Source organism: Bombus fervidus, chromosome 5 (genome assembly GCF_041682495.2).
Source record: "Bombus fervidus isolate BK054 chromosome 5, iyBomFerv1, whole genome shotgun sequence".
NCBI lineage: Eukaryota > Metazoa > Arthropoda > Insecta > Hymenoptera > Apidae > Bombus > Bombus fervidus.
The window spans coordinates 10,598,898-10,611,038 of record NC_091521.1 but is presented as its reverse complement, the minus strand read 5'-3'; the positions used below and the strand labels follow the sequence as shown (position 1 = coordinate 10,611,038).

Here is a 12,141-nt window from a genome sequence, read left to right as displayed (position 1 = left end):
TTTTTAATAATCATTCGTAGAGTCACTTCGATGTGAATCACTTGGATGTACTTTGGATAATTTACAATTAATTTCAGATTACTGTTAACCTGAGGGATGGGAAGCTTCATGTTTTAAATTACTGGGATAATTTAGATCCTAGAAAACTGTCCTTTAATTTATTATCATAGGAATTACTTATTTTCTATTAAATACATTCTATATTATATTATTCTATCAATTTGATATTAATTTTATACGTCTGTTAGCAATTTTGTCACTAAATTATGATAGAAGAGATGTACATACATATATAAATATTTATTTCAGTTATCTATTGGCTTCCCTCCTACTATTAGATTATTTTTATAGTTTATTTTTTCTTCTTATTATTGGATTAGATATTATCCTATTATTAATAGATCCTATTAATTATTATCATTTATAAAATGAATTATATATACAGCGTTACCATTATTCGTGATTAATATAATTAATAAAATAAATAATTTTGGAAACAAAATAAGTAATATTGTACCATAAATAGTAATGTTATTTCAAATAAATGTGAAATTTTCTAATGTCTTCTTCGCAGACATTAACGTTGATTCTTGTAAATTACTCATCGCGAAAAATAGCAACTACAAGAATAATCGCATAGTTATATGTAAAATATATTGCGAATAAAAACTTTATTTATTATATATATACATATATATTAATATAAGAAGAAAGAAAACGTTATATTATCGTTCAATTGTAAACCTTTTATACATTACGCAAAATGATTTAATTACTAAAACGACTTTTTAGGTTACGTATGCTTAATCCAGAAGAAAGATGGCGCATATGTAAAATTCTATGATATTAAATGCGTGGTTGGGGTTAGTATCAAATTAAATTGCGAAAGGTTATGTTCATTATAATCGCAAAAAGTAATACAGTACTCGCAGTAATAAATGTGTTGAAGTGATTACTAAGGAAATTAAAAGTGATATAGAATATTGACCTTATAGATAAAGGAATTATGGAAAACTACGCAATTCGTTCATTTTTCGGTTTTACTATATTCATCTTTTTTCTTTACTGTATGAAAGTGTCAAATGTACTAAGTGCATCAACAACCCTACGTATTATAGATGTAATAAAAACTAAAAATTACTTAAATTGTAATGTACAACCGTTTTTTTACGAAAATAATATTACATCAGTTTGTAATAATTTAACATATTCTGTGGAGGAGCATGATTTAAAGTCAACAAATACCCTTTTATGTTTTGCATTCCTTGATGGATTGTATAAAGTTTGTCAATCTAATGAATTTCCCAAGGAATATAATAATACAACTACATTTTATTCATATATTCAAAGTTTGGTTCCTGGTGAAAATGAAAGTGATAGAAATGAGTTTTGTGGCAATGTTAGTGACATTAATATTGCATATAAACAATTGGAACGTCACTTATCATATATAAAGTCTTTACGTTTCTGCTATCAGGAGTGCTTTGATAAATCAGGTAAATTTACTCCACTTTGTGCGATATTAGCATGGAACAAACATATTAATGATACAAAACAAATAAATACAAATAATAAGTCTCAAGGTGACACGAATGAGAAGGAAGATGATAAAGATATAAAACCAGATTCACAAGTACAGCATCCTAGTCCAGGAATAGACAAACCTTCCAGTGAAGCATTAAAAGGAAATGATGATAATAAAAATAAAACACAGATAGATAGACATACTGATCTTAAAAGTGTTGTAAATATGCCACTAGTACAAGGAAAACAGAATAATACTAAATCCTCTATAAAATCTAATGAAAGTAACATCGATGGTATCAATACATCTCCAACAGGCTATAAAAGAAAGGAGTCAGAAAATGGAAAAGATGAGGTTCTTGAAAATATAGAACCACCGCCTAAAAATAATGACAAAATAGGGATAAGGAAAGAAGAAATAACTAATATAAATTCTATAAATAATGAAGATGGAAGAAATAAGAACGATGGCAGTGAAGATGTCACAACAAGTACATTATCAGAAAACACTCAGGAACAAGGTTTTATCCATGAATGGAATTCCAACGTGCAAGGTGATGAATTATCTATTGGTACTTATCTAATCCACTATTACTTAAAATTTTGTATTTTTACTTTTACGTATGATCCATTAAACATTTAAATTCAATGTATATTTTATTTTTAGATCTAAATAATAGACCTGAACAGCCTGAGGATACGGGTAAAAAGTTTTATAATAAAATCTCTTATACTTCTTAATATTTTGATGTATTTATATTTAATATATATTTTCATAATAGCAGATCAAGATCAGGGTATAACTGAACAGAGAAATGTGATGTCTAGTTACAATAATATCAGAGCAGATGAAGAATCCCACTTTTTTGCTTACTTCAGTGTAATTTCCTTAATCTCAATAGCTGCATACATTGGTTATCATAATAAACAGAAGGTACATAATAATTTTATGATATATTTATATTCTATTTTATATTATATTTAGTTTTTTTAAATTATATTTTATTTTATTCACTTCTGTTATTGATATCTTGGTATTTTAATATCGCAGATATTAGCTATTGTATTGGAAGGACGAAGATCACGTAATCGCAATAGACGACGACCGAGTACAGCTAATTATCGTAAATTAGATTGTACACTTGAAGAAGCAGTTACATCACAGTGTAATGCAAATGTGACCCATGTCATATATTAATGCATGTATCAAATATTTTGAAGCTACTGTATAATAGTACTTGTGTAACATATTTTGTACTGAAGTATATTTCCATTGTAATATGACTTCACTTTTGACAATGTTCCACTAATTGTTATTATTTTAAAGTTTGTTGTTACTAAATAATGCAACATTCAATTGTATGTCGTAATAGCTAAATAGTTCGTTTACTTCCAATTTACGTTCAATGACCTTTTCTTTTCAGTAAATTTTTAATATGTATTTTAATCAGTTGTTTATATATTTCAGCACATACATACATATATATATTCTTATTGGTTACAAGTGCATTAAAATATAATTTTTTTGCAGCATATTATCGATATTATACGAAGTAAATAAATATTAGCCTTATTAATTTTTGAATATGTAAGTAATTTTAAACTTAAACATTATCGTAATCTTGTACAATTAGGAATATGTAAATTTAAATTTATACTTTCGAACCCATTAGAAGATTTATTATATTATTTTACATTATTATCTTCGCTTTTTTCGCTTAAAAGCTACAAATCATTTTACAAAATTAGTTTGGCACGTATTGTATTTAAAATTTGTTTGTATATTAGAGTACGATTTTTAATATTTTACTAATAAGATACATTTTTCTTTTAACTGGACTAAATTGTTACACCAAATTGCAAGTAATGATGTAAATATTAATATAAATCAGTGAAATAAAAACACTGATAAGAAAAAATGTCACTTACGTAGTATATCTAGGCTTCTATATTAATTTTGTAAGGTTTATGTAATACTTCATTTTTTAAATTTCATTTTTTTTACCTTCCTACCGTTTATTATATTTATTTACAGATTAAAGTTGTATAGGTGTAGAATCATCAGTAGCTCTAGAATTATATGGTACACTTTTGCAAACAGTTCCTTCGATGATATATGTATATTATATATTGCAGTATTAATATATTATAATCATAATTTTTATTTTCGATATAGCATGTGACTAAATGTTATATTACAATGAAAACTTTATAATCTTATGTTACATTCGTTAATCCGAAAATTCGAATGCATTATCATTAATGTTCGAAATATCTAAGCAATGCAATTATTTACTGTATGTATGTACTAGGTTTAAGCGAATTCGGTGCACAAAGTATTCGGATGTTTATACGTATGTATCTATATATTTGTATCAAACTTAGGTCATTTCAATGAGTTATTGTACATTAACATTCATCAAGAATTATACCAAATTAATTTGTCATGATTGGAAATACCGTCCACTTATACAGGCATATGCTATAAAAATATTATTGTAAGTGCCGACATCGATCATGTAATAAATTTCATACAACAAAGTGAACGTACATTGTAGGTACATACATTATATAATTTTCATAAGTATATTCTTCGTTATAAAATCATTGTTAGAAATAATTAATCTTTTCTTATTTAGAAGTTTATTTACTAATGGATCTACATATTCTTTCTAAAAGTTTAGAATACCATACAGTAGAATTATATTTACAAGAGAGAGATAATCGTAGTTCAATAACTATGATCTACTATTTTGGACAATAGCACGCATCTTTGGTTTGTTGCAATATCCAATTTAGATGTGGACCAACTCTTGTGAATATCGAAATGGCAGGGGTGCTACCACATTTATTTACATCCGAAATTATACCTGTTATGAAGTAGAATGTCTCTTATTAATTTACTATTTTAGCATATAAAATTTCAGTCGTGAATGATTTATATAATCATAGTCAGATAACTGTAATAAAATTATCAACTATAGTTATTGAGTGACTCACACAATTTTAGAACCAATATCATAAATGATATACGTACCGACTAGATCATATACTCCAGCATATGAACGATATTGCACTGAAGAACCTACATCGTTCTGAAAAATATATTTTCATATTTTATTCATACAAATTATCGCAAAGTCATATAAAATAAAACATAAGTCAAAAAGAAAGATAAATTCTTCTCGATTGAAATTTAATAATTTAATGGTATTCTTATTGTGTAATGGTTCGTTAATACTTACCTTTTATATCTGTACTTAATTAGAGAGTTTCGATATTAATAGAACTTGTAAACAATTAATAAGATAATACTGACGATAAGTTAACATACCTCGCACACAATAGAACTTCCACCTAATATTCCAGCACAGCCGGAATCGTTGTGAAAATTTGTAGGATTTATACCAGATCTAATACACTCGTCGCGTCCCAAAATTGGAAGACCCAATTTTCGCGGTCGACAAGTCTGATTGTTGTTCGTATCTTCCTCTGTACTTACTATCCACCCAACCAAAGTTCCAACTTGTCCAAGATAAGTCGAACCTGGAACATGTAGATCATAGTATACGTTGTATTAATAATAATACTTATTCTTAAACATAAATGTATGTATTATAAATTGAGTTTAAAATTGGTCAATTTCGTTTAATATTAACAGTAATTGTGTAAACTTGTTATATGAGATATATACCTGGGTTTGGCAAACAAATGGGAGAGATTCTTCTCTCGAATTTAATCGGCTGACTTAACTTCATCAGTGCCAAGTTATGAGCATGTGATTCTACGTTATACTCCGGATATAGAACCAAAGATTCGACGCTAACTGTGGTCGATGATACATCCAAGTTACATCGATCGTATTCTCCAAAAGATATTTTTACTTCCGGCGAGGTTACACTATACACGAGATCGATAAGTTACCATATAAAATTTTTAACAACGTCGCCTTTATTTTATTTACTAACCCAATGAGTTGGCTAGCAGAGGATAAAACATAACGATCGTTTATTAGAACTCCGCTGAGAAGTAATTTTGATTTCACGTGAATATTTGCAAGCCAGGGAAATTCATGAGCCTTCGTGTACTCCCCGCCAAGAAACCGTGCCTCAACAAATCTATTTGGTCTTCCGCAAACTGTAAATAAACTACATCGATAATCAACGAAGAAATTTTTCGTATTTTATATCGTAAAAAAATTGAACTGTTTTCTTACGACAATTGCCACATGTTTTAAATCTGCCAAGCAGATAGTCCAGAACGCCTCGTGTTTGCCGCAGTTCGTCATCTCCTATGTCCTAATGAAATCAACATGAAAAATCTTTAGAAAGTATATTTATATATGAATACGTAAATTTATTTGTATATTTTACTTTCTTGTTGTGTCATTCTTTAGAAACTTAGACTTAGAATTATATCTTAAGGCTTACATCAATTTAGGCTTAATTAAATTAAATTATCCATAGACTGCAGACTTTTATGTATTTGTGGAATATTTGAAGATACAAAAATGCACAGAATGCACGTAATATATCGAAATATATAAAATATCAAAAGTATAGTACTCGTAATAAGTTTCTATCTAAATTATTGTAAGAATGCTTACGGATGAATTAAATTTATTGCAGTGAATGAACCTCGAAGTGAGCACCAACAGCAAACCGCAAAGGATATATCTGAGCAAGTTTTGCAGCTTCATGACTTTTCTCTCGGCTGTCGAAACGATACTGGTCCCGGTTAAACGGTTGGTTTGTCTTGTATAGCGGGATTATCGTTGCCCGCATCTTGAAAAATATACAACGCTTTTTCCTCAATGTCGAACGTACTAACAAGTGGTTCCTCGGTATCGACCAAAGGATGCCGATCTTGTTTTTGCTCGTTTCGTTTTCGTTTGAATTATAACCGGTTTATAACCGGTTAGTACAGTACCGTTAGGCTATTTCAGGCATCGTATGATGGACCAATCCATGGAAATGGTACATGTACGTTTGACACATATAGTATCCCGATCGTAAGCTTTGATTTGCATTTGCTTCGACTTGAAGGCTCAATACGCGTCGACTTATCCTTCTATGCAGAGCTTTGTCGAGAGAGAGAGAGAGAGAGTAATCGTTTCTATCGATTTGAAATAGGGTATGATTGAGTCATATACTGATTGATTATACTGATCAACTCTGCTTTTTGTGGATTTCGAAAGTTTAAGAGTACAGTAGAATTATATTTATATAAATCTAATGGAGATAGTTTATATAATAGGAATTGACTCATACGATTTCTTGTTCAAACAATAGAAATTCTCGTTCCGATTGATGGGCTCAATCGACAGGAAATTAACCCATTTATATTGTAAATTACAATCTTCGCATTATTTGTTGTCTCGATCCTTTTAATTGTCTAAATATGCTTTATCATGTTCGTTGAATTATTTATATATTTGAAGTGTTATAGATTTTAAATTGTTATTAGGATGAAATAAAGTGTATTGATAATTGTTGTATAATTTGTATAATAGAAACGTTTATTGACTATCTTGTCATTGAGCATATTATTTCATTTTTAAAATGATTATAATTTTTCTTTATATTTGAGCAGATCGTGTAACACTCAAATGATCTTTTAATTCGTAATAATTGTAATTAGTCCTCTTTTTTTAGATGAAAGATCATATACGGGGAATGTTTGAGTATTTTATGAATACTTTTCAAGTAATTCCTAGCTTACATTTGAGCATATTCTCTTAGAAAAAGATTTGTCAAAAAGCAGAATAAATATTTGCTTGTGTAGAAGTTACTCTCTACATGAATACTAATACAAATAGCAATATCCAAAGAAATGATATAATTTACTTGTTCGAATGTTGAAAATATGTTAAGAAAATACGTTTTTCATGACTTTGGAAACTAAATATTAATTAATATCCGAAGAAAATCGACTTGATGTCCCTATGTATCTCAAAGTCCATCATCGACGATGGCGTCACGTTGAAACTTGTATTTATCCCGATTCAATGTTACTTCATAATAATAATTAATATAATACAGAAAAATCTATTGCTTTCCACGTTGTTACATATAATGACTGATCTTAATTTTGTTCACAGAAACATCCTTCTCGCGAGTGGTAAACTATCCAATTTATGTATCGTGTGACTCTTGTGTAAACGCCAGGGTATCCTGGTCGAGCACATCCGTTTCCCCAGGATACTATACCTATGAGTTCGTATTTCTTGTCTTCGCGTTCGGCTATGAGTGGTCCTCCGCTATCACCCTTGAAGAAAGGAAAAATGTATAATTTCATCTATAATTTCTTTGAAGGTATAATTGACAAGAAATAGTTTAACGATTATTTTCTGCATAGTTGTACCATCGATTTGGAACCTATAACGATAGGTCCAAGGTGTATATAGTACAAATGGTCCGACAGAATTCGTAATTTTTAATTATTTAGAATCCTTCATTGACATTGTACGTGATCAATTTTAATTCAAATGTATCCTAATCTATTGCGGTGAGATAAATGAAGATAAATGGAGATAATTATAACCCCGTAAAAGAATTTTTTTTTGTATCTAAGTAATTTTTTGCAGAAGTTTTATCCACTGCGTGTATATGTCAAGATACTTCCGTACAGAATGAGTAATATTTGAATATTGATAAGAAATTCAGATCTTACCTGACAAGAATCCTTTTTCCCATCGGGATATCCAGCGCACATCATGTTATCAGAGATCATACGTGGACTGTAGCTTGTGTTACGGCAATCCTGAAGGCTCATAACCGGTACCTCGACTTCCTGCAGCAGGCAAGATGGCTTCCCATCCTCGTACAAGGTACCCCAGCCGGACGCGATTGCTTTCGTTCCAACGTATTGCTTATCTGGAAACATTAACGTGGCCCGTATATGCAACGATGGAAACAATTATCAAACAGAAAGAGTAAGAGCCAGATTACGATGCAATACGAACAAACACGCGAACGACCTATACCTGTGTCATAGCTGGCTAGAACGTTTCGTATTTGAGCCATTCGGTTTGATCCACTTGCACTTTTCACCTAGTCGCTTGACACGAATTATGCAATTTCGGGTAACGATTGCCACCGCGTTTTTTCATTGAGTTATGATTCGAAATGGCCCGTTATCACGCGGTTGCATTCGCGAAAGCTACCCGTATGTTGACTAATTTCTGCCTGCAATTCAGCCCCTTCATGAATCAGCCAGTAAATAATGCGATTATCGAATGAAACATGCAACGATATGTGTTCGATCGATGTAATTATTTTATTTTTTTCTTTGAAGTTGCCATACTAGGTTTCAAATGAAAATATTATCGACTGTCATTGACGTAGATGCATTCAGGATGTATGCGTTTTGTAGGAGTACTTTAATCGTTTCCACAATTCTACAGCGGGGAAAGTACATTTTTCATCTACATATTTCTGTTTTAGATGTTTTAAAGAAAAGATGACCTTCTGTTACTGGTATTCTTATATGGGTACCTAGTCAGTAATAACATTGAATTTATTTGAAGTGAAGACCATATGATGGTATGTGTCGGATATTTTTAATCGTTAATTGTTTTTGTTTTGATGACCGTGGAGAAGGGAAATGTGGTTATGAGATAATTTCAGAGGATGCATTAAATCATTTGTGAGGCCGTGTATTTTTCTGTTGTGAAAGCTTAAGTTTGTAGTTAGAAGATTAATGTAGCAATATCTCATAGATTTGAGTTATGCTGGCTTTATTAAGCAGCGCATTGCTAAAGCCGAGATGTCTGTGGTTGACGTGTGAATTTATTATCTCTGTAAGTACTTGGTAGAGTTTAACGATAGGAATTCGTTCACACTTTTTTTGATAGAATTGAACAAAAACATGTTGATCGATAGAAGAAATGACACGCTCTCGACTAAACAGAAGAAGATCGATAGAAGAAGAATTTGTGTTAAAATTATTAACACAGAAGTAGGTCAATTTTTTTGTCATTCGTATGCTAATCCTGATCGTCCAAAGTTTCCTTAAGTTTCTAGTTAAAATAAATGCGATAAATGTGTTTCGAAATTGAAAAGAGTTTTTAAGAATTACGGAGTTCAAACGTTCTCGAAAGTTTATATTAATAGTGCTTTCTTACACAATAATTTAGCAACTAATTTACTAATTAATTGACAAATTAGAAGTTGTAGAATATAGACTTTTGTCGTAAAATAAGTTTGAAAATTTTATCATCACTTATTAATATCAGTTATAATTTATCACAGCGCATTTTACATGTGTTTATCGCCCGATGAATGCGATATTCTGAATCATAGAAATTTCTTGGAAAACTTCTATGATTTTTGGAAGAAAAATAATTATTTTGTTTTTCCAAAACATTATGCATTAATTATTAGCACACTAATAATCTATACCTTATTGTTTATCATTAGCAATATTAATATCAATAATAAAAATAATAATATACTAATAACATTAGCAATTATATATATATATAACATTTTAATACACAAATTTAATTAGTCAAAAGGAAGTACAAATGTTAGCAATATTTGCGTTTAATGTAATAAGAAAAGTAAAAGTCGCACCTTTTTCTGTTGGCAAACATATGGGCCTTATAGTGTCGCTGAGAGGCACTCTTTCGTTCAGCCGTAAAAGCGCGATGTCATTGTCGAAATTGAGGAAACTGAAATCACCGGTTAACACTCTGACCACGTATCTCGTCTCAGCTCCTCTCTCGGTACACCTGTCGTGTTCACCGAACGTGACCTTGATCATGAACCACATGAACCTGAAAATGGGGCTAGCAAAGCTGATCATGCTTCTCTGGAGGACTGAATCATCGCTGGTAACTTAAATCAGAGATTCGAAACGTTTTGTTCTATTAACTATTTTTCTGGAGATTTTAACACCCGAAGCTATTGAAATCCTGTAGCAGCTAGAATTTTGTTCTATTTTCAAAAATTTGGAAATATAGATAAATGAGTACGTAACGTGCAAGTCACGTGAGCATTATAGAGATTTATTGCTTATTTTTCAGTGAATGCTTACCCTTTGACACAGTGAGCCGCGGTCAGGACGTAGCGATCATTAATCAACGTTCCACCACAGTAGAATTTGTTCAAATACGAAAGCCTGGCCATCCATGGGAATTCATTCATGCGAGTTGTCTGACCACCGACTATTCGGCTTTCTTCGTTCCGCAGACCGCAACCTAATACATAGTTTGAACAGTTAAAGGTGTTAACAACCTGGTTTTCTTAAATGGAAAACGCAGTTCATAACGGTAACGAAAGATAGGATAATAATCACGATAAGTTGACAATATTGATTGGAATTTAATGCTAAGATGGAATTTAGAAATTGATGTAATGTTGGCGTTTATAACGGTGTTGGGATTAAGTAATAGCGTTGAATAGAAATTTAGTGCCTTTTGTGTGACTGCTTTTTGTTTTAGTGAGTGTGGTTATGTATTCATTATATAAACAGTACTGATAAATAACATTTAGGTAATAGAATTTTAGTTTCTCAGTTAGCAATAGTAATTTTATTTTGTACTAGATGATATTGTATTTATTATATACGAGTATTTATATATTTACTAACATTATATTGATGAAAATTTAATATTGTATTCAATTATTTATATATGATAATTATTTAAAATTAAATAAGATTTCAAAACTGAATATTATAATTAAGTAAATATTTCGAATATTCTCAATACTGTGTAACTGAATATAATATCGTCATTTGTAACTCGTTATTTTTTATATTGTTAGCGAAGATAGAAGCTGTACTTACTACAGTAACAAGGTGCAGGTGCTTCCATGGCGTACGGTGGTTTGTTACCAAAAATACCAAAAAAGTTTTTCACCCTCTCACCGAAAGTACTTGCCTAAAAGTTTTATGTAACTCTAATTCAACATCAGTTTATTATCATCTAACAGAATTAACATTTCTTTTTTAAAAACAAAATTTGATTCAAATTATACCACGTTATCATGATTTTAAGTAATTAATCATCGTGTATCATTTTTCACTTACGTTGCACCTAAACCTAAATGAATCAACAAACCTACCAGACCACTAAATCTACACGGTTATCATGAATAATAAAAAATATTAAAACAATTTCATTATTTTATAATATTCTATAATTGTCTAATTTCAAGCGAATTCACAAGTAAAATCAATCAATGAAAAAGTATTAACAAATTGTTACTATTTTATAGTATTGCATATTTCGAAAATTACCACTTCTATTAATAAGTTTGATATATTACTAATGTTACAGTTCAAGGAAATTTTATCAGGAAGAAGATCTTACTTGACAAGTTTCTGAGGCCAGATACACAGCGACCAATAATACAACGCACTGGGAAAACTTCATTTTCCGTGATCAAATTTAGTTCGTGTTATTATCCGTATGAAGTTTCACGCGTCACGTTCCACAGGAAGGATTCTTTATTGATGAAGGATCCTCCGCGCGGGCGCTGTCAGGAACGAGTTACGGACATGTCCCTAGCTGGGAGTTACTATCGCCAGTGTCCCACGGCGACTGAGGACGACTCAGGTCGAAGAGGTAATTGCTATTCCAGAAGAGAAGGAGGGCACGACCGACTGGTC

General features: G+C 30.7%; 2 protein-coding genes across 5 annotated transcripts; one reads left to right on the top strand and one right to left on the bottom strand.

Moving 5' to 3' along the window:
- The first annotated feature begins 775 nt into the window (after positions 1-775).
- Positions 776-3,960, top strand: LOC139987530 (uncharacterized). Of its 4 annotated transcripts, none has more exons than XM_072003882.1 (4): positions 776-2,096; positions 2,192-2,227; positions 2,310-2,458; positions 2,576-3,960. In XM_072003882.1, the coding sequence occupies exons 1-4, from the start codon at positions 1,007-1,009 to the stop codon at positions 2,720-2,722; spliced, it is 1,422 nt and encodes a 473-aa protein (XP_071859983.1). In that variant the 5' UTR covers positions 776-1,006; the 3' UTR covers positions 2,723-3,960. The 4 variants fall into 4 exon arrangements, with proteins under 4 accessions (XP_071859983.1, XP_071859985.1, XP_071859984.1 ...); XM_072003884.1 differs by having other exon boundaries at positions 777-2,078; XM_072003883.1 differs by having other exon boundaries at positions 782-2,078; positions 2,307-2,458.
- Positions 3,961-4,150: 190 nt separating this feature from the next.
- LOC139987377 (transmembrane protease serine 9-like) lies at positions 4,151-12,091 on the bottom strand. Its single transcript, XM_072003551.1, has 13 exons — positions 11,843-12,091; positions 11,317-11,410; positions 10,564-10,726; positions 10,101-10,315; positions 8,197-8,399; positions 7,612-7,791; positions 6,131-6,292; positions 5,741-5,822; positions 5,493-5,661; positions 5,219-5,424; positions 4,859-5,070; positions 4,562-4,619; positions 4,151-4,394 (listed from the first exon to the last, which is right to left on the bottom strand). Exons 1-13 carry the CDS (start codon positions 11,903-11,905, stop codon positions 4,273-4,275), a joined length of 1,929 nt encoding a protein of 642 aa, XP_071859652.1. The 5' UTR covers positions 11,906-12,091; the 3' UTR covers positions 4,151-4,272.
- Between the last annotated feature and the right edge of the window lie 50 nt (positions 12,092-12,141).